Below are 20,470 nucleotides of genomic sequence, written 5' to 3'. Positions count from 1 at the left end.
CTCTGAAAGCACTTGGTTTCTAGCAGCTAGCAGATCAAGGACGCTGACTTTCCCTGTTCCCTTCTTCTACCAGGAGCAGCCAGTTTGTACGTGAGGAATGAGGTAGTGTGCAACAGGTCCTGGTGCTGTTGGAAGGTGGTTTGCTCTGGCAGAAGTGATAATCGCTTAATAGGCTTGTCCACAGGTGTCCTTGTGGATCAGTCTACAGCCTGTAGCCTACAGTCTACAGACACTGACGATGGGCCACTTTTCCATCCATGTGCAGTCCCTGGGCCGTGAAGGATCTCATTTCACTCTTTCTTGCTTTCTTGAGGGGTGTAATGCCTGAAGAACGCAATCACACACATCCCTAGAGGAGAAACCATCTGCAGGCTAGCGCAGATACCAGCATGTTACCTGATCATCCAGCTCATGAATATGGAAGCAATCAGGGCAGTGCTGAGAGCTGTGAGCCGCATATATCCTGAACCTCTTATGAATATGAATGTGTCCTTTTCCCCGCCTCAGGAAAAGTAGCAGGTTGCAGTGAAGATATGAATCAAAAGGGATTACAGGCAAACCCGAGTTTCCAAAGTACATCTGCTAAGCATTTAAAGTTTCCTTCCCCTGGTTTTGGCACTGCACCTGCTGTTGCAATAAAAGGCGTTCTTGTAATAGCTCTCTGTGCTCTCTCCCTAGTAATACTTGCTGATCACAGCTGGATGGAGAGATAAAGCACTTCACATGTGCTTTCAAGCCCATCCATGAGTGCATGGGGCATTACTGATCACTCCCAGCTACAGTTCCTTATGCTGAATCAGGTATCATTCTAGGGCAGGGGCTCCCAATCTCGGCTCCCCAGCACCCATCATCCATGGGAGCGGGACAGCAGCAACTCCCTTTGGCCATTGTGGCTGGGGATAAGGAGAGTCCTAGCCAAGCAATATCTGGGGATTCAAGATTGAGAGCCCCTTTTGGGAAATCCAGTGGCTTTTCCAGAGGTTGAGGGATGCTTGTATGAAAGGGGGTTTCAGAAGCATGGGTGCCCGTCAGAGCTCTCTACACCCTGCTTTAAACTGTGGCTTTAAAAAAAGAAGTTATTTGCTCTTTAGTTTGCACACCCCAAAGAGAGAGTTCCATATTTTTGCTCATCAGGCTGCTATGCCCCTTGAGGAATGTGGCGTGCCCCAGCCTTCCTCTCGGCCTTGAAGCTGCTTGGGATCAAAGCTCATCTCTGCAGCGTCACCATGATCCACATTACAGACATCCAGTGATTTCTCACTGGACCGCTGAAACGGGTCTGAAAACTCCTGCTCATTGCAGGGGGTGGGGAGGGAATCAGGTTCCAGCAGGTGAACTATGGAGAAATCAGACAGAACAGAGAGGTGCTGGTGAACTATGCAAGAGAGTTTCTGTTAAACAGTGTTGCTGGTGAACTATAACTATAACTGAGCATTAGTTATGAGGGGTGTATGTGTGTACACACACACACACACACACGAAACCAATCCACAGAGGATTTAAACTTTAAATTTTCAGTCATCTGACCTCAAATTTATGAGAATCTGATGAAGTCCTAGTCAGAGAACATCAAACTTCGTAGAAGTTTACATTTATGTTATACTAGAGACCAACAGAAGATTCAAACATCAGTGTGATGCAGCAAAAAGGCTTTTTTGTTTGGTTCTGTTGCAAATAGTAGATTTAGGGTAGACATACTGCTTGTGGGACTATTTTTGTTGTTCTGCCAAGGAGAGATGGAACTGGATCTTGTGAAGCAATATTGCCCCCTGGGTAGGCAAATAACCTTTTTCTCCTCTTCTTTCAATCAATCTCCCTTTTATTTTCATCTTCTCAGACTTGTAGCACCCTCTTCTGGAAAAATGGCAAAGTACATGGTCAATTCCCAAAAGAATTATTTCTAAGATGCAAATTTCATCTCTAGATCGAAACAGAGAGTCAAATTGAGTTCTTACAACTTATGAAGGCAGAGAACAGGACTGCATCATCATAAGCTCAAATTTAGTTCCAAGCAAAATGCTTTCTTGTGGTTTTTACTTCAAAGCGTGTATTTTCAAAATCTAACACTATGCTCTCAACATCCAAGCAATTGGAGTCTTTATTTAACTACACTAACATATTTGTATACTACCCAAAATGCAAGTCTCTGGGCGATTATAATGCATGGAGCCTTCAGTTTTATGTAATGGATGAACTCAGGTGTTATGGTTCTGTTTTATGTTTTAACAGTTTTTTACTTTATTTGACCAAGTTTGTTTTTATGTAAAGCTTTTGTGTTTTGCTGGTCGAATGACCATAACAATAAAGATTTGATTTGAGTCTCTGGGCAGTTTACAACAAAACAATAAAAACAACAAGCAAAAAGGTTAAACCATTACAACAATTTAAAATTTAAAAGGTTAAAACTATTAAAAATCAAATAGTTAAAATAATAACTAATTAAAAGCCTGGGTGAACACATGTGTCTTGACTGCCGTTCTTTAACTGGTAAGAGATGGTGAGGCTCTTATTTCACAGCAGGAAGCGTGTTCCAAAGCCTCAGGGCAGCAATGGAGAAGGCCCGTCCCCAAGCAGCCACGCAATGAGCTGGTGGCAACTGCAGATAAACCTCTGGGCCCTGGGCATTTAAGAGAACGTCTTCTTTGCTATGAACCACTCCGCCCGTTGAGATCTTCTGGAGAGGTTCGTCTGCAGTTGCCACTGACTCATCTGGTGGCTACTCAGGGACAGGCCTTCTCCACTGCTGCCCCCAAGGCTTCAAATCTGCTCTGTGTTTTAATCTGTCGGATATGAGTCGGGTCTTCCTCCACTTGCACTCCAGTCATCTACCTCACTGCTTCAGCCCCTGTAGTTCTGTATACCAAGGGGCCAATTTTGGAGAGGACGCTTAGTAGCGATCATGTCTACTGCCCTGGTGAGTTTGCTGTTCCAATTCTACACCAGGACATCAATCAACAGGATCACCAGCACAGCCAACACTAAATTCCTCCAAGGCTTCTTGGAATCCTACTGGATCCAATAACTTTCTTGGGTGGACCATTCTAATGGGCCCCTCACCCTTGCAAAGGTGGGGTGTGACTGAGTCCAACCTTAACCATATGGTGGTCCATCCATAACAATGGGGAAATAACTGGAGTCCCCACCCACAGACCACCCTGATCAGAGTGAAAGACCAGATCAAGCATGTGACCAGCAACATGTGTCAGTCTCAAGACCCCTTGGGAAAGGCCCATAGTTGTCATGGCCGCTATGAATTCCTGAATCGCCCTGGACAGATTGGTCCCAAAGTGGACACTGAAGTCCCCCAGCACCACAAGCCTGGGGGACTCCAACACCAAACCCAAGACCAAGTCCATCAGCTCAGTTAGGGACTCCAATGGGCAGTGGGCGATCAGTACACCAACACTAGTCCCAGTCTATCTCTGGTCCCCAAAAACCTGTCTAAAACTTAGACACACACATTCAATATGGCCAGACACTTCAACAGGGATCCTGGTCAAGAAGAGGATATTCTTATAGACCACAGCCGCTCCATCTCCCAGACCACATCCCTACACCTGCTCAACAGAGTGCCCTGGAGGGAGAAGCTGGGACTAGACTGGATCACCAGCCTCCCCATAACCAAGTCTCTAATACATACCAGGTCTGCCCCTTCATCCAGAAGGAAATCCTGGATGGTTTCCGACTTATTCTGGACAGACCTGGCGTTACAGAGGAGCAAGGTGAGTGTCTGTGGGAGGTTGGCACGGCTCCCCAAGGTCAAAGAGCGGGCAGGACAGCCAGAATGGGGAAACAGCTAATAGATTTCTGACTTCCCTTCCCCTGTAACAACACGCCGACTTGCCAACTTTACTTCTTCTATTCCCCACCACCACCACAATAGCTACCCTAGTCAGTGGACATGCCCGTCTCCCCATCCCAACAAACCAAGACACATCAGGAACACCCAAGACCTCAAGCCAACAGAAGCCAAAATAATACCACCCGCCCCTCGCCATCCCCCAAAGGGGCAACCCCCTTCGGTGGTGACCTCACCACCACAGGGCAGTAGCCCTTTTATAAGCCCAGAAAGATGGCGAGACTGGGCAGATGGTCCTCAGGAACTGCTGACTCACTCCCCCTGGCTCTGATCCCACACAGACTGACCCACAGGGCAGCAGCCACAGCCCATGTTAGGGGCCACAGAGGGTCACAACAGCAACATAGGCTCTCACCACTGGGCAGCAGCCATCTCCGGGAAGCAGATGTTAAGCTGTCTTTATGCCCTGAATGAATGCCTGCTTTAGTTTTGAACAAAGGGACAAACACCAGACATGTACCTATCTCGCAGATGTGATATATAAAGTAGCAGTTTGGTCCTTCTGGGCAGAAATAGTGGAAGAGAACTACAGTAGAGGGGTTGTTGTGTTTGTGTAATACTACCCAGAACAGTAAAGGAAGGAATGCTATGGGAACAAAAAAATTCAAAAATTGAGTAAAATCCATGACATTCATTCAAAAGTGTTGTAAAGTTTGGGAAAGAATGGGTGCATTTGCAGTCCTGTGAACATCACAGACTAAGGAATCCTGGGTTTGCATCCCAGCTTAACACATCACTCAACAATGAAGCCAAGGTGAGCAGGTCACTCTATTTCTGTTTTCCATTTGTAAACTGAGAATTAATTGGATCCATTTTCACAGGTCTGTGTTAAGAGATGAATAGACAAAAAGGCCACATTGTCACCCCTGGTTGTTTAAACGACAGACAACAGTACAAATTGAAATAATCAGATTGACTATCTGATACAGTAGAGGTCCTAAGGATCTTTCAGAAAAGAAGCTCAAAACTAGACAAAACAGTGAAAGAAGGCCAATTCAGTGGCATTTTTATTCACTTTAATTGTGGTTATTGGAGATGGGGGTCAAAATTAGGCAGCAACTGAGAAGGGGGGAAAATAACCAAACAGTCCCTGGGTGCGTGAACAATGTGGTTTTGAATAATACATGATAATTTTCATATTAATATGAACAGTAAAAAGTGGACTTCTTGAGGAGGATTCCTCTCCGGCTGTCAGCTTTATTCCTCTATTGTCTCCTTTTTGCCAGTCTCTTGTCCCTCAAAGAGTGGATACTTTGCCTCTACGACAGTCCAGGTTATGTTACCATTGGCAAGGTCCCGGACTATGTTAGGAAGCTCAGAGATCTGGAAGCAAGAACAGAAAGGGCACTCAGAGCAGAGCTTGTTGGCTGGGGCTCCACATATCAGAATCCATCTATGTGCTCAGAAGAATTCAGTCCTCTTGTGACTAGACCAGGGATTCTCAATGTGTGGGTCCCCAGATGTAACTGGACTTCAACTCCCATAATTCCCAACCAAAGGCCACTGGGGCTGGGGATTATGGGAGTTGAAGTCCAGTAATATCTGGGGACACACAGGTTGAGAATCTCTGGACTAGACCATTTCATAGTACAGGTGAAGTTTAATGTTCCCTGCAGTGAGGCTTGCCCTTCTGGATTCCATCTTTCTTCAAAGGCACACAGGACAAGATAAACACACAGTGGAGCACAGGGGAGGTTCATCCATCTTCATTCCAGCCATCTCCACCCCTAGTTACATCTCTGGGCATAACTTTCTATCAGCCTCACTATTTGGCTACTACTTCCTTTTTTTCACTGCTTCTGCAATCTCCAGATCAGGGGAATGAGCAGTGATCCTTTGCTCTTCCCCCAAGACTGGTCAGGAATACAGATGTCTTCCGAACCCTCAGGCATATTTATTCTTAACAAGAACAGTTGTAGGTTCACCTCCTCCCGCCTGAACAACATCTAACCCTGGTTACTTGAGGGGAGGTAGTCTTACCTCCTCATCTTACCTCCAATTCCCTCCTCCACTCACTGTGGCATGATTTTGTGCCCCTTGCCTGTGTTACCCTGTTCATCTACACACACACCCCCACCATAGTCTGAGAATGTGACAACAGCTTCTCCAAGTCCCCAACATCAAGTTGTTTGCCTTGAGCCACCCCCCGTCCCCCAGAGTGCCCCCTACCTCAGCTCGTATCTGGCGCATTGAGTCACGGTCACGTAAGGTGGCCGTATGAGGTGTCCTGTTGACTGTGTCGAAGTCAATCGTGATCCCAAAAGCCACACCAATCTCATCAGTTCTGGCGTAACGCCTGCCAATGGATCCAGACGAGTCGTCCACCTTGTGACAGACTCCATTTCTGGTGAGGGCTTCAGCTGGTATAAAGAAAGGCAGGGAGGGAGCAGAGGTATACAGAGTTCACTCTGACTGCAAAAACCTAGGACTAGAAGCATTAGCTTATACAGGCCCAGCACAAACTTGCTTTAGTGAATGCTGAACATTTGTGTAGCCCACCCCAAATCCCAGGAATCGAATGGATTATTTTTATTTTTAAACAGACAAGCAAAACTGCAACGTGGGAGAGTTCAGCTTGTGCTGAATGATTTTTATTTTATTTAAAATATTTATATCCCGTCCCTCCAGTACACTGCTGTTTGGGGTGGCTCACAAATGATGAATTATGCAACATACAAGCCTACAGCTCATCCTCCAGTGTCATGAGGCTTTGCCCAATGCCAAAAGAAACAATGCCAATAGGGATGTGCACGAATCAATTATTGCAATTTGATCTGAAGTCAAATCAAATCAGCCAGATTCAATTTAAACTCAAATCTGATCAGATTTGATTCGAGTTGGATTTGATTTGATTTCTATTCCAATAGATTTGACCCACTTTTAAAGGTCTGGGGGTACCAAACTGGGGTTATATTGGCACCGTGGGCCCCACCTACCAACCAGATTTCAAGGCAGTGGAGCACTTGCTTGATTTTATATGCATTTTTTAGATTTTTGTTTTGTTTTTACATTTTTTATATCACGCTCTTCCTCCAAGGAGCCCAGAGCTGTGTACTACATACTTGAGTTTCTCCTCACAACAACCCTGTGAAGTAGGGTAGGCTGGGAGAGAAGTGGCTGGCCCAGAGTCACCCAGCAAGTCTCATGCCTGAATGGGGATTTGAACTCGGGTCTCCCCGGTCCTAGTCCAGCACTCTAATCACTACGCCACGCTGGCTCTCTTAATGGTTTTGTATGTTTCCACCATAGGGAATAATGGGGAATTTGAAGCAGCCCTAACCATAACCCTATCCCAGATCCTCAGCTTTCATTTTTTTAAAATGCTAATCTCTAGCCCTTGTAGAAGAAGAGTTATGGAGCAAAATGTGTGGGCACTATTTTTGAAGTGTTTAGACTCTTTGATGTGTAATAATGATTGCGGTTTTTAATCTGACAACTTCTTTGTTTAATTTAGTTAATTTTATTACTTTTATTGTATCTTGTGTCTATCTTATTGTTGTGAGCCGCCCCGAGCAGTAGTGCACTGGAGGGGTGTGGTATAAATATTTATTTTAAACAAAACAAATAACTTTTCCTCACAATGAATCCCTATGAGGATTCATTACACACCAAAGAACCTCAACACTTCAAAAATTGTGACCGCACATTTTGCTCCATGACTCCAGTTCTAGAGTTTAGGGCTAGAAGTGCTAGATAGAGCTTAGCTTTTTTTGTTTGTTTGTTTTAATGAAAGCTGAGAATCGGAGGAAATGAATAAGGGAAACTCAAACTGATTCCAACTGAATCTTGGGAGATTCTATTAGAGCTTGGATTTGGCCAGTGGTGACTGGGCTGATTCATTCTGAGGTTGAATCAAGTTGCACATCCCTAGATGCCAATACCTCTGCTAAACTGGGCAATGAGGCCTGAACATACTATACTGAAAGTATAACCTGAACTCTTATACTTTACAGTGGGAAAGCAAATGTTCTTATTCAACCCAGAACAGCATCTCTCCCGGTGGCTGTTTGCTGGTGTCTCTCATGTAAAAAATATCTTTTTAGACTGCGAGACAGGGAGCCACTTTCTCATTCCTTTTGCTATGAGAATCACTTTGTAAATGTTTTTTGATGAAATGGCATAGAAATATGCTTTGGTGATGATGGATGATAAGTTTTAGTTGTCTCTTCACCACCACTTTAACCAACTTTGATTAAGTTATTTTGACAATTGTTGCTTTTATTTTATGCTACGTTGCATATACTTTTAAAAACCAACATAGAAAATACAAGGGCATCTTAAACATGAATTGGCTCCCAGGTAAAAAAAAGTTTCTGCCATGGAGCGCTCCAGCATAAAAGGAAGGCATCACCATGAAGTGCTCTGTGGTCACACGGAAGATCCACCACGAGGATTCTAGATCCCTGGCAACTCCTGCTCATGAGATTTCCTCTGTCAAAAGAGCTACAGCATCTTTGCAGACAAACAGTACTGGGACGAACGTGTTAACCAGGGGTTCGCAAACCTGGGTCCCCAGATGTGACTGGACTACAGCTCCCATCATCCCCAGTCACAATGGCTGAAGGCCTGGAACGACACAAGCTGTAGTTCAATCACATCAGGGGCCCACTAGGTTTCAGAACCCCTGTGTTTAGGCCCTTTTCTCCACAACTCATCAAAGCAGTCAGTCATGTGAAGCTGCCTTCTACCAAGTCTGACCGTTCATCCAACCCAGAACGGTCTACTGTGGCTGGGAGTAGCTCTCCAGGGTCTCAGGCACAGGGTCTTTTCTCTCATCCGTGACTTTATCCTTGCAACAGGCGATACTGGGGCTGCACTTTATGGATCCACAGCATGTGCTCTGTCTCTGGGCTACAGCCCTTCCCCGGTCTTGGTTACACAGAAATCTGCAAGCATTAGAGCTACTCACATAGTTCCTTCACGAATGGCATGAATTCCTGGTTCTGGCTCAAGGGAAGGACAGAGCATTTGAATGGCGCCACCACAGCAGGAAAGCTGAAGTACTGAGGAAAAGACAAAAGCAACAACATCATAGATGCTTAGACTAATGGAACAGAGAGATCCAGCCCATGTGCAAAGATGACCACCATTTACAAGGGAAAGGGAAAGACTTTATTTCATCTGCATGGGAATTAATACACAGGAGGTCTCAAATCTGCTCTATACACTATGAAAGCTCTGTGTAGACAAGTCACTGTTGAGTTAGGTAGTCCTGGGGTTTCCCTGCATCCAAGAAACGTGCAATTCATTTACATAACAAACAATTGTTACACACACAAAACAATTAGTGTGTAAACGACTAAACCTTTATTCCAGGTTTGGGTGGTTTTTTGGATACTAACCCATGCGGCAGATCACTATTATTATTCCCACGTTACAGGTGGGGAAAGATAGTGGAAAGAAAGCGAGCTGAGAAGGGATCTGAACCAAGTCTACAACATTCAAATCAACCAAACCTTCCCTAGGGACCAGGGTACATACACCAACTCTTAATCTATGCTACCGAAGTGGCAGGAAAGCTTACCGTTCGTTGCTCATCTCCGTCCCGAATGCGAAACGTGTGCTCAAATACCGTATACATGATTCTTCCAATACCGAACGAAGGCTCAATCACATTGGGAACAATTTCTTCCACTAGGAAATAAAAGGAGATCTCAAATTAGGGTGATATCCAAATACATTGATTAGGGTCATGTCCCAATAGAGTGATGTCCAAATATGTTGGGAGTTTACAGGACACAATCAGTGGTACAAAAAGGTAACAGAGTCTCTGGTACAAATATAGGGTGCGCTGAAAAGGAGCATTAGTCTGTCACCATGAAGGCTTCTTCTTGCTGCTGGATTTGAGGAAATCTCACATGGGTTATCCTTCCCACGTGCTCCAGAGGGCAGGACTATGCAAATGAAGAAACGCTTTAAGAGCCTGGGAAGGAGAACCCCACCCAGTTTGTAGTAGACAAGTTCAAGGTACAGAGAGAAGTGTGTGTGTGGAGGGGGGGGGGATAGCAGTAGAAGCGAATACCCTGATAGGTGGGTCGAGATGTCTTCAAATCTAGCAGCAAGAAGCAGCTTTCAGGGTCAGTAACCAATGCTCCTTTCTCTGCTGCTGGATGAGGACATCTCTCATAGTACATGCCACAGCCAAGAACCCCAGGTGGGAGCATCAGCATCTACTGGGGCAGAAGAAACTGTAGAGTCCGGTGAATGTGGAAGGTGATGCACAGGTGGCTGCCTTACAGATGTCTGGAAGTGATGCATTAGTAGAGAACGCTGCTGATCTCGCAGAGTGTACTGTGGTGTTAAGGGGCAGTCGTAGGTTCTGTACCTCATTGGCTAGTGCAATACAGGCCTTAATCCATCTGGTGATGGTAGTGATGGAAATCTTCTAACCCACAGAGGAAGGGAGAAACACCACAAATAAGGCACCCATGGAGCAGAATGAAGCTGTGGGGGAAAGGCCAACCTTCAGACAGCGTCGTATGTTGAGTTTATGCCAGCTTTTTTCTAGAGCATGGACCAGCCTAGGACAAAAAAATGGGAAAACTATATCCTGAAAGTGGTGAAATACGGAGGCCACTTTAGGCAGAAAAGAAGCGTCTGGGATCAGACACACTAAGTCATGTAAAAACATGCAGAAGTTGGGATTGGCAGACAATGCATGAAATTCTGAAACCCATCTGGCCGATGCGATAGCCACTAGAAAGGTTAGTTTGAAAGAGTAAGCAGAGCAAGATTCATCTGAAGGGTTCAAATGGTGGCTTATGCAACAGCACGCATAGAACTATGTAAATCCCAGAATGGAAACCTGTGTAGGGTCACAGTAGTGAAAATATTGAGGTGCCCCTGAGGAAATGTTAGAGGTGAGGATGAGAATGAGAATGTAGACCTCGAGTGTTAGATGTGGATAAGAGATTTGTTAGCGAGTCTGCTTGATGCTTGAGCATGTTAGCCTTGAGTCCTTTATCAAGACTGTCTTAAGAAGCGCAGGAGCTCGGGGAGACCACAGCCCTCTCCAGCACCATCAGAGGAAAACTCAAAAGGTGGACTGGTAAATGGGGTCCATAGAGTCTCTGCTGGATGCAAGAATAGTGTCCAGCACTTTGTGTGTGTAGCCATGGTTCTCCAGGAGGTTCTGTTTAGTCGCCAGGAGACAGGCTTGAACCACGCTAGGTCGTAGTGGAGGATGGAGCCTTGGTGAAGAAGGTCCGGGGTCACCAGAAGGAAACAGAAACTCTCGCTGGCAAGATGCGGTATTTCTGCGAAACGTGGTCGAGGCCAGTGTGGTGGCACTGGGAGTACCTGAGCTTTGAGACGACAAATTCTACGCAGTAGACGGCTGAGGACTTGTATGGGAGGGAAGACATATAGGAGGACTGAAGGCCATAGAGAAGAAATGGTATCCACCACCTCTGCTCCCTCAGAGGGAAATCAAGTGAAGAACATGTTTAGCTTGGTGTTGGCTCGTGAGGAGAATATGTCCACCTGAGGGTGTCCCAAGGCCTATATCAAGAGTTTGAATGCATAAGAGTTGATCCTCCATGTGGCCAGATGGATCTCTTTCCTGCTGAGCAATCAGCACATGTGTTGATCATCAGGTGAATCAGTACGTGTAGGTATGCCTCTGTCAGGTCTATGAGGTCATGAAGTTATGTGATGTAGGGATTCTGCAATGGATCGCAGGATCTCCATCTGGAACTTTCTGCATTTGACATGCTTATTTAAGAACTTTTAAGTCCAGTACGGCCTTGAGGGAGCCATCCTTTTTGGGCACGGTGAACAAAATAGAGTAAACATCCCTGCCCCTTTGGTGAAGTGGTACTAGTTCTGTCATAGTGATGGATTCTAGATGCCAAATTGCTTGGAGAAGACCAGCATGTTTGGTAGGCGAGTGTGACTTGAGGGGTTGGAAGAAAACGGTCAGGGGGTAGGGAGATGAGCTCTATTTTGTAACTGTACAAGATGGTGATGAGCACTCATTGGTCCAATATGTTAGCTTCCCATGTGTGGAAAAGGTCTGAGAGGTGACCTCCACACAGGGAGGCAGTGAGTCAGGATAGCTGTCTGGGCTTGGATTAAGTGACAAAGGTTTGGTGTGGGTGAGTAGGTGGCCGATTGTTATTGTGCTATCTGTTCCAGAAGAGACATTGTGTTCTGGGGTCCCTATCCCGGGATCTGAAGGTGGAACAAAAGGCTGGAAGGGCCTTCGTGACTGTCGGCTGTCGTCTCTGTGAGGGGCCGAGGAAAATGCCTTCCATTTGTTTTTAGTTTTGATTAATATTTCTTTGAGGGCTTCATCGCCAAAGAGTTTGTCTGAAGTATGTGACACTGCTGTCAAGTTTGTGCGTAAGGCTGAGTCTACTTGCTAATGTTTAAGCCATAGGTTTCTCCTTGCTACCTCCATGGCAGTTGTGGAGCAGGAAGAGAAATTGATTGAATCCAATGTGGTATCAGCTATGAAAGCCTGTGCCTTTTGTATCTTCAGGAGTGTTTGCTTTTGGTGATTAAGGTTTGATGGAGGAGCTCATCTACCAAAAGTAGCGATGCCTGTGCTACAATGGCTGTGTACTGATAAAGAAGCCGCCTCGTATCCCTTCTTTAGTGCCAACTTCATTCGCTTTTCATTGGGGTCTCTGAGGGAGCTATCCCCATCTCAAGGGAGGATGGCACAGAGAGCAGGGCCACCACAGGAGCATTGGTGGGGGAAACCTGAAACATGTCTGAAGCCTCCTGAGTAAGACTGTAGAAGTTAACATGAGGAGTAGGCTTTCTATTAGTTGCAGGTGTTTTCCATTCCAGTTTAACTGTGTCCACAAAACAACCAGTGAATGGAAACAGGAGGTCATGTTGTCTGGGCATTAAAAAACACAGGGTTTCTTGGGATGGTAGAAGGTAGTCTTGGGCAGCTGTCTGCTGCTGGAGCCCAAGTGTAAGGATGACCTTAGTAAATACGTGTGTAAAGTCATCTGGTAGGAAAAGTCTGAAGGATTTGGAGAAAGATTCAGAGTTTTGGTCATCAGATCATTCTCTTTCCTTCTTAAGAGTCCACTTCTAAATCGGGGTTCTCTGTTCCTGAGATGGGGTGCCTGGGTTCTCTGGGACCATATCAGGATTTTCAAGATCAAGGATGGGTCCTCGGTTAGGCGGGTCCAGATCAGGCCCCCTGGGATGGGGATCTCGAGAGTCATACTCCAAAATGGCAGAGGAGTTGGACTGGGTGCCTTGAAGCTATCTGGCTTTCTTTTGCCTTTTTATTTTTACAAGTCTTCCTATGCTTAGGTTTTTTTCCTTATTCTTTTTAGGAGAGCTAGAGGGCGAGGGAGGAGGGGGAGTCCTTGTCCCTCGCCTGTTTCCTAGAGGTTTTTAAGTGTTCATGCTGCTGGAGCAACTTATCAACTATCCCCTATAACCACACCTGCCAGGCTGGTGGAACTCCTGAGAGGGAAGTAGGTATGGAGGCTGTCAGCAGGATGGGTTGGTCGGGGAGGGTAGGAGGGAGTGGGCAAGAAGGCCCAGGTCTCACCAGCTCTGGTGTTTGGTTGTCCTGGTCTTCATTAGGTTGCGCTGGTGGGAGTGGCTGGAGGGAGCCCTGTTCCTGCAGTCGCTGGGCTTTCCCTGGTCCTCTTTGTGGGGTTTTTGCAGCACCACTGGGTCTTTGCCAGCCAGTGACTGCAGCAGGGGTAGAGCGCTCCCACCAGAGGGCCTCTTGTCGGTCCGACCTGGGGCTGGGAGTTTCAAGTGACAAGTCTGTGGGGGGCAATGGCTGTGGTCAAGGTGCTGCCAGGGAAGGCAAGTCCACTCGGCATAGCCATCTAGGAGGCCACGTGGTATGTGGGTCGGGGCTTTGCCACTCCACTGGAGCACTGAGAGGTCGAGGCATACTGAGGTCTGGCGGCGTTCAGTGAGACCCTGTTATGCCTGAGCCCAGGTCAAGGAGTAGGTGGGCCCAATGGCCTTCCATAGGATCAAAGCTGCTTCCTCCCTCCCTCAGAGAACACCAGTGAGGACCTCTTGGTTGTTGGCATGCTTGTGGCCATGGAACGGATCTTCACTTGTTGGAGGGAATCTCCTCAGAGGAGGAAATGAGAAGGAAAGTTTTTCCCTTTGGGAAGCCAAACATTCTGGATCTTGCCTGGCATCTTGGCCATAGGGGGCCGAGAGACAGAAAAAAGAAGAAATAGACGGGTTTTTATGTTTGTTCCCAGCATCTCCTCTCTTTGAAAACAAAGAGGAAGGAGAATAAGAGTAAGAATATAGCAGTAAAGTAATATAGAAAGAGAAAGCTTGGCTGAAAAAAGAAGGCTGTCTGTGGAGCAGGATGCAGGACTAGAAGAACTGGTGGGGTTCTCTTTCCCAGGCCCTTAAAGCATTTCTTAATTTGCCTAGTCCTGCCCTCTGGAGCACGTGGGAAGAATAACCCACGTGAGAGATCATCCAGCAGCAGAGAAATTCTGCAGATTCAAGCCTCTAGTGCTAACATAAGCAAGTGGCAATGGCATGATCTGACCGGACTGAATGGTCAAACCATGCCACCGACACTTACTTATATTAAATGTTGATATAAGTATAATATATATAATATTAATCTATAATATATAATAAATATTACCACTGCAACATTACACAGGAGGCCTGACCACAGAGAAGAGGCGATTCCCATGCTAGTAAGCCTAGTGAAGGTGAGGCACTGCCAGGGGGAGTAATCATGCAATCCAGGATTACTATGGGAATGTTCAGCCCTGGCCACAAGGAAGAAGTTTCAGTGGCTATCATGTTACCAAGGAAAGACATAAGCTGGGCCATAATTAACTGTGCTACAGTCAATGGGAAGGCTCCCATCAGCTTTGGGAGACTTCTTCCAATTGTGTACTTTACTGCTTAAGAGGCAATGAGGTGGAGAGACCTACCATGTAAGGTTTTCTGGAACCGCTTCACACTGACCATGTCCTTTGTTAATTGAAAAGTTTTCCCTTCAGTTTCAATAGTAAATTCCCTGCAAAGAAGAAGGAGGAGGACTTCAGAAATTACCATTCTTGTTTTTGGAAGGAGAATCCATTGAGGGATTATAGGAAGGAAGGAACTGGTGAATTATGGTGGAGCAGAGCCTGACAGCAGAGGTACAGAGAGGAGAGCGGGTCATGTGGTAGCAAGCATGAACTGCCCCCTTTGCTAAGCAGGTTCCATTTGGGTTTGCATTTGAATGGGAGACTACATGTGTGAGCACTGTAAGATATTCCCCTCAGGGGATGGAGCCACTCTGGGAAGAGCATCTAGGTTCCAAGCTCCCTCCCTGGCAGCATCTCCAATTTAGGGCTGAGAAAGATCCCTGCTTGCAGCCTTGGAGAAGCCACTGCCAGCCTGTGTAGAAAATACTGAGCAAGATGGACCAAGGGTCCAACTCAGTAGAAGGTGATTTCTATTGGTGACTTCTTATTTACACGAGTGGGTTTTTGTTTTAGTTTTAAAAAGCAGACTCAGCAAGGCCGGCACTCAAAAGCAGAGCCAATGCCCAAAAATAGAAGCCAAAGGCCAGCAACCCAGTCACAGCAAGGAGCCCAACACTGTCCTGACAGGGCTTTCAGGCAAGCAGTGGGGGGGAAGGCTTCCCTCTGCAAGCTTCTGAAAGAAAGGCTCTAGGAAGCCACCTCCAGTGGTCTGATGGTTGAAATCTACATCCCTAAGCCCAGATCAGGCTGTTCCAGAACTGCAGAATACTGTGGTTTGCAAAATTGCACTTGGCACTTCTATATGTTTAAAAATAAATTAATTAATAATACTGCTCAGCACATGAACTGAGATTTCTGTATGTGCAAAGCATTTTGCAGGTATTGTGTTAATATCATCTGTACAACCACTCTATAAAAAACATAAATAAGTATTATTATCCCCATATCTCGGTTGGAGGGCTGAAGGAGAAAGCTTGCCAGAGGCCCTCCAGTGAATTCAGGGCAGAGGTGAGATCCAAATTCAGGAGGCTCCGATCCACAGCTAAGTCTCTTTGCAATGATGTTATATGAGATAAATACATAAAATATCATTCTCCTTGAACAGAGCAAGATACTGTATTTTGGGAGCTTACTTTGGGAGGAATTTGGCACATTTTGTTTACTTTAAGAAGGCCCTGAGAGGGAAGGGCTGCTTTTAATGGATCAAAAGAGATAATGCAGATGGGAAAACAGGGAAGGAGGGACTTTCTAGGCACCAGCTACAAATCAGGATTTTCAGATATTCACGTGAGACCTTTCTTTTCCCTGCAACATGCAGAACTGAAGAGTAACTGGTAGCTTTACTGACTGTAAACTTATTCAGTCCCTTTTTTACTTCTTTATTGTTAAAGAGAAGCTGTTCAAACCTTCTTGGGTTGCTTTTGCTAGAGCTAGAGACATGTTTATTTATTCATTCGTCAACAATATTTGTGCACCACCTCAAACTTCTGCATCTAGGCAGTTTACCACAAAATCTGCCACACAAATGAATGTGTGTCAAATGAAAGCTGTGATTATATGTCTGTCACCTAGGCAGGCCCCTGCCAAAGTTCTTGGAGTACTGGCAAATGATATGTACCACTGCTCCTTGGGACCAGGAGGAAGAGATATTTCCCCCCTCTACATATATCTCTGAAACTGAGATATATTTCTGCATTAAAAAAGAGCTGGGGCACTAATGACAGCATGCAAGTCATATTACCAGCAGAACCCAGCCATGCTGAGATCAGAAAGTGAGCCCCCCAGTCTGAGACACCATCTGGATGAGACAATCTGGCTGGAGAGAGCAGCTACAAATTATTTGTGCACCCACCTGAACACTGCAGCATAAGCAAATGACGTGTCAAAGTTACCTCCGCCAGGTTCAGACGAGACTCACCCTTTTTCATTCAATAGTTTCTCCATCTCGTTGATGTAACACTCATCACAGATGGAAAGGTATTCCAGCACCAACTTGGCATCCTTCTTGTAAGCTTTGCCAACAGCTCCCTTATTTGCTTCAAACTGAACAACATTTGCTGTTCTGTACAGGTGGCATTAAGGAACCCAAACTGGAGCGGAGGATTCTTGCACGGCTATGTCACACTTTGCAGGTTCCCCTCTGCAACCCCATGGCTGTTTACTATCCTTCTATTAGGGTCTGTGGCATTCTGGGCAGAACTTAGCATATGATCATGGAGTAAAATACTATACAGAATGCCACAGGCCCTCAAACGAAGGTGTTACGCCATTTACTCAAAGCATGTGGGCTGGCCAGCCTCCTTGCAGAATGGGCAACATCTATCCTGAAACACACAGAAAGCACCACAGACCACCATTTCAGACATAGCACAACCACACTTGAGGGAGTGCAGCTCTCCCACGTTTACACAAATGGCACAAGAGAGTGCCCCCCCTTATCAACTTCACAATGCTTGAACAGAGTTGGACCCAATTTGTACAGTTCCTGCTAACTTGGCAAAGAGGCATCTTCCAACGTGGTGATTCTCTTTATATAGCAGGGGGAGAGAAACTGGCCCTATCCACCCCCAGCACAGTACTTCCAGTGACTGTTGCTGCTGTCTGTCTGATGTTTCTTTTTATATTGTGAGCCCTTTGGGGATAGGGAGCCATCTTATTTATTTATTATTTCTCTGTGTAAACTGCCCTGAGCCATTTTATATATGTATAGAAATCGAATGAATGAATGAATTTCAATGGCATAGTTTGTGATTATGTCTTCCACTCCAATTCAAGATGGCAGATGTGAATGTTTGAGGTGCAACTGGGCTAGCTTTTGAGAGTGTTAATTTTCAATTAAGATTATAGTGAGAGAGAAGTAGGCAGATTAGTTCTTAGCAAAACCTCTTTTTGATCATATGGCATCAACCCAAGTCAACAGAATTAGAAAGGTCAGGGCAAGAAACAATGATGTAAGATATCCCCACCAGCAGCTGGTGTATAATGTTGCAGCACAAGCCAGCTTGATTCTACATTTCAGAAAACACTTATGGGAGTCTCAGATTATTTTATTACTTTGAGAAATCTGACTGGATGCAAAAAAAATTACAAAGCCTCTTCACCATGTTCTCTCCTGCTGTTATGAAGGGCAATTCCTGGCATCTTATTTATCCTGCAGGCTTGCCACATGTTTCATTTCACAGCACACACCCCTGAAAATATTCCATAGTGGGTATGTGTGAGCTGGCCCATCACTCCTACCTAACTCCCACTTCTCATTTCTAGGTCATCAAGTGAGCCTGAAATTGACCTCTCAGCAGTCTCTTCTCTTCTGCCCTTGAAAGATATCCAGTGCACTCTAAGAAATTCCTGGGCAGAGTACCACCCTGGCCTAAATTACTGGATTACCATCTGGGCTAGGTCACTGGAACACCAAAAGGTGCAATATCATCTATCTTGGGCATACTGTCAACATGACATCTGGTATTTCACTTAAAGTTTATACTGGCATCAGCTGAAGTTCATGGCTTCTAGATAGCCTTCAGACCCAATAGTTCAGAGTTTCTCAAACTCAGGTCCCTCGTTGTTGCTTATTATTTATTTATTTATTTATTTACGCGCGCGCTCGGAACTTCCGGCCACGGGGGCAAACGGGGCGGCAAGGAGGAACGCTGCTGCCCTGAGGGGCTTCAAATTCGGAGAGCGCCGGCGGGGGAAACACGGCAGGGGGGGTGAGTACACTCTCCCCCGCCCTTAAAGCCCTACCCCCGCCGGCGCCGAATCACCGAATCTGCCCCGACACCTGAAACGTTTCGGCGGCCTTTTCAATGGCCGCCGCAACGTTTTGGGCACAAGCCTAGTCATCAGCATACTGATAACACTCTGCACCAAATCTCCTGGTGACCTCACCCAGCGGTCACAATGGCCTGGATAATGGGTGTTGTAGCCCAACAACGTTTGGGGACCAGAGTCTGAGAAACCCTCAAAAGCCGCTCAAAAGAAAAATCATTAAGCGGATGCAGTTATTCTCCAAGGCCAAATCACTGACAATTCTTTCACAAAAGGATATTGGTTCCTTCAGAGGCTTTTCAGCGACAAGAGGAACTTTGGTTGCTCTGGCATGGCAGGAGAGGTCGTAACAGGAGCGGTCAGCACAGCCAACAATTTCAATCCATCCCTGCAAGAGCCAAAAGTGAAGACTTTAACCTTTGTTCACTCAAACTCTGAATAGATTAGTTGGCCTGAATTCTCTTCATGCTCCCCAAATGGTCCTTACCATCTTGCACAATCCGGAATGCCAACATCAAGAGTTCCCGTTTCCAACTAGCCAGACCCTCTCCCTCCATTGTTTTCAACCACAAACATTCCTTACCACCCTAAAACTGAGCACAAAGAAGCCTGGCACTAAAATGGAAAGAGTTACGTTAGATGATGCATGCCAGACACACAAGGCATGCACCTTTGTGCAAACCAGACTTGCTCCAGAGACTTGTAAAGAAGCACATCTGCAATTCAGTACTTCACAAGCTAAAGGCCAAGACTGCAAGAAAGCACATGCTGACACAGCAGAAATATCTGAGCCATTACAGTGATGCCAATTCCATAACTGGGTTTGTTTGTGGGGCAAGAGGGAGAATCTGTAGTGCCTAAGGCCTTGCTAGGCAACATGTTCAATACTGAAGGTTACCTAAGTATATACTGCACCAGAGGACCACAGCTAATGTGTATATTTTAGCTGTATTTAACAGTTTACACAGACTGTTAACAAACATAAGCGATTCCAACTTGCAGTCAGTGGGTTTGCTTCACTTACTCTACAGCATACTTATTTAGAACTCCTACGCATAAAAGAATAGAGCCAGACCTTGAAGTACCTTAATACACAGAAAAGAAGAGCTGGAACTTAATTGTCAATGTTTCCTGAGCCATTAGTTGCTCTTGTTATGGTCAGCTGCTTTTAAACAAAACACAAAAGCCCTAGTGGTTGGATGCAGGGAGAGCACCCCACCACCTGGACCACTGGATGACAACAAGTAGGAAGAACAACTTCCAGTGTTCGTTTCGGAAGGGACCCCGGATGGTTAAAAGAGGCTAGACTAAATAGAGAAGGGCTGCCCCAAGACCTTGCAGTCAGAAGACCTACTTAGACATCCCAGAAAGCTCTTGGTGATGAGGACACACTTTCCCCATTAGTACACAAGCCCCCACCCCCAGGAAACCACTCACATAAGATGTTTTGGACTCTGCATCCCAGCAGTCACAGGCGTAGTGAGCCATTTCATTCTCCATATGTTGTCGGAAACGCAGCTTGTTTGGAGCGATGCCAACTTTTGTGAGGTAGAGGTAGATGCGGGCAATGAAGTAACCCAGCATCGAGTTATTGATTACACCCTAGAAGAGAAAGAGAAGACACCATGAAGGGCACAGACTGCTTCCCCAAGAAGACGCACTCCCACCGGACTGCACAACTGATTCGTGCACTCTGGTGCAAAACAGCCTTTCCATGAAACCTCAAGAGAAGGACATTAGGACAGTTTATAAGAAAGATTTCCACATCACATTCAGAGGGCAGTGAGCGCTCACAGATTAAACCTGAAGCACAGAGCTTGTTCAGGCTGCTGGCTTGCTCCTGGGCAACGGGAACCACTTCCAAATCTCAGCTGTGGTATCAGAAGCATAAGACGGCATC

At 45.9% G+C, this 20,470-nt stretch overlaps 2 protein-coding genes across 2 annotated transcripts in view; one reads left to right on the top strand and one right to left on the bottom strand.

Annotated features, from left to right (window-relative positions):
• Positions 1-2,318, top strand: part of CRHR2 (corticotropin releasing hormone receptor 2) — a 306,121-nt gene extending 303,803 nt beyond the window's left edge. The window contains exon 13 of the mRNA XM_053265000.1: positions 1,838-2,318. Within this exon, the coding sequence (XP_053120975.1) occupies positions 1,838-1,924 (87 nt within the window). The 3' untranslated portion in view covers positions 1,925-2,318. The remainder of the gene's footprint in view (positions 1-1,837) is intronic.
• Positions 2,319-4,839: 2,521 nt separating this feature from the next.
• Positions 4,840-20,470, bottom strand: part of GARS1 (glycyl-tRNA synthetase 1) — a 33,643-nt gene continuing 18,012 nt past the window's right edge. The window contains exons 10-17 of the mRNA XM_053263821.1: positions 20,008-20,172; positions 18,846-18,958; positions 16,721-16,861; positions 14,764-14,849; positions 9,384-9,493; positions 8,769-8,862; positions 6,029-6,219; positions 4,840-5,182 (exon numbers count right to left, since the gene is read on the bottom strand). Of these exons, the coding sequence (XP_053119796.1) occupies positions 5,057-5,182; positions 6,029-6,219; positions 8,769-8,862; positions 9,384-9,493; positions 14,764-14,849; positions 16,721-16,861; positions 18,846-18,958; positions 20,008-20,172 (1,026 nt within the window). The 3' untranslated portion in view covers positions 4,840-5,056. The remainder of the gene's footprint in view (positions 5,183-6,028; positions 6,220-8,768; positions 8,863-9,383; positions 9,494-14,763; positions 14,850-16,720; positions 16,862-18,845; positions 18,959-20,007; positions 20,173-20,470) is intronic.

The sequence above is a fragment of the Hemicordylus capensis genome, chromosome 6 (genome assembly GCF_027244095.1).
Source record: "Hemicordylus capensis ecotype Gifberg chromosome 6, rHemCap1.1.pri, whole genome shotgun sequence".
In the NCBI taxonomy this organism is placed as follows: Eukaryota; Metazoa; Chordata; class Lepidosauria; order Squamata; family Cordylidae; genus Hemicordylus; species Hemicordylus capensis.
Note: the sequence above shows the minus strand (reverse complement) of the source record. Positions and strands in the feature narration are given on the sequence as shown.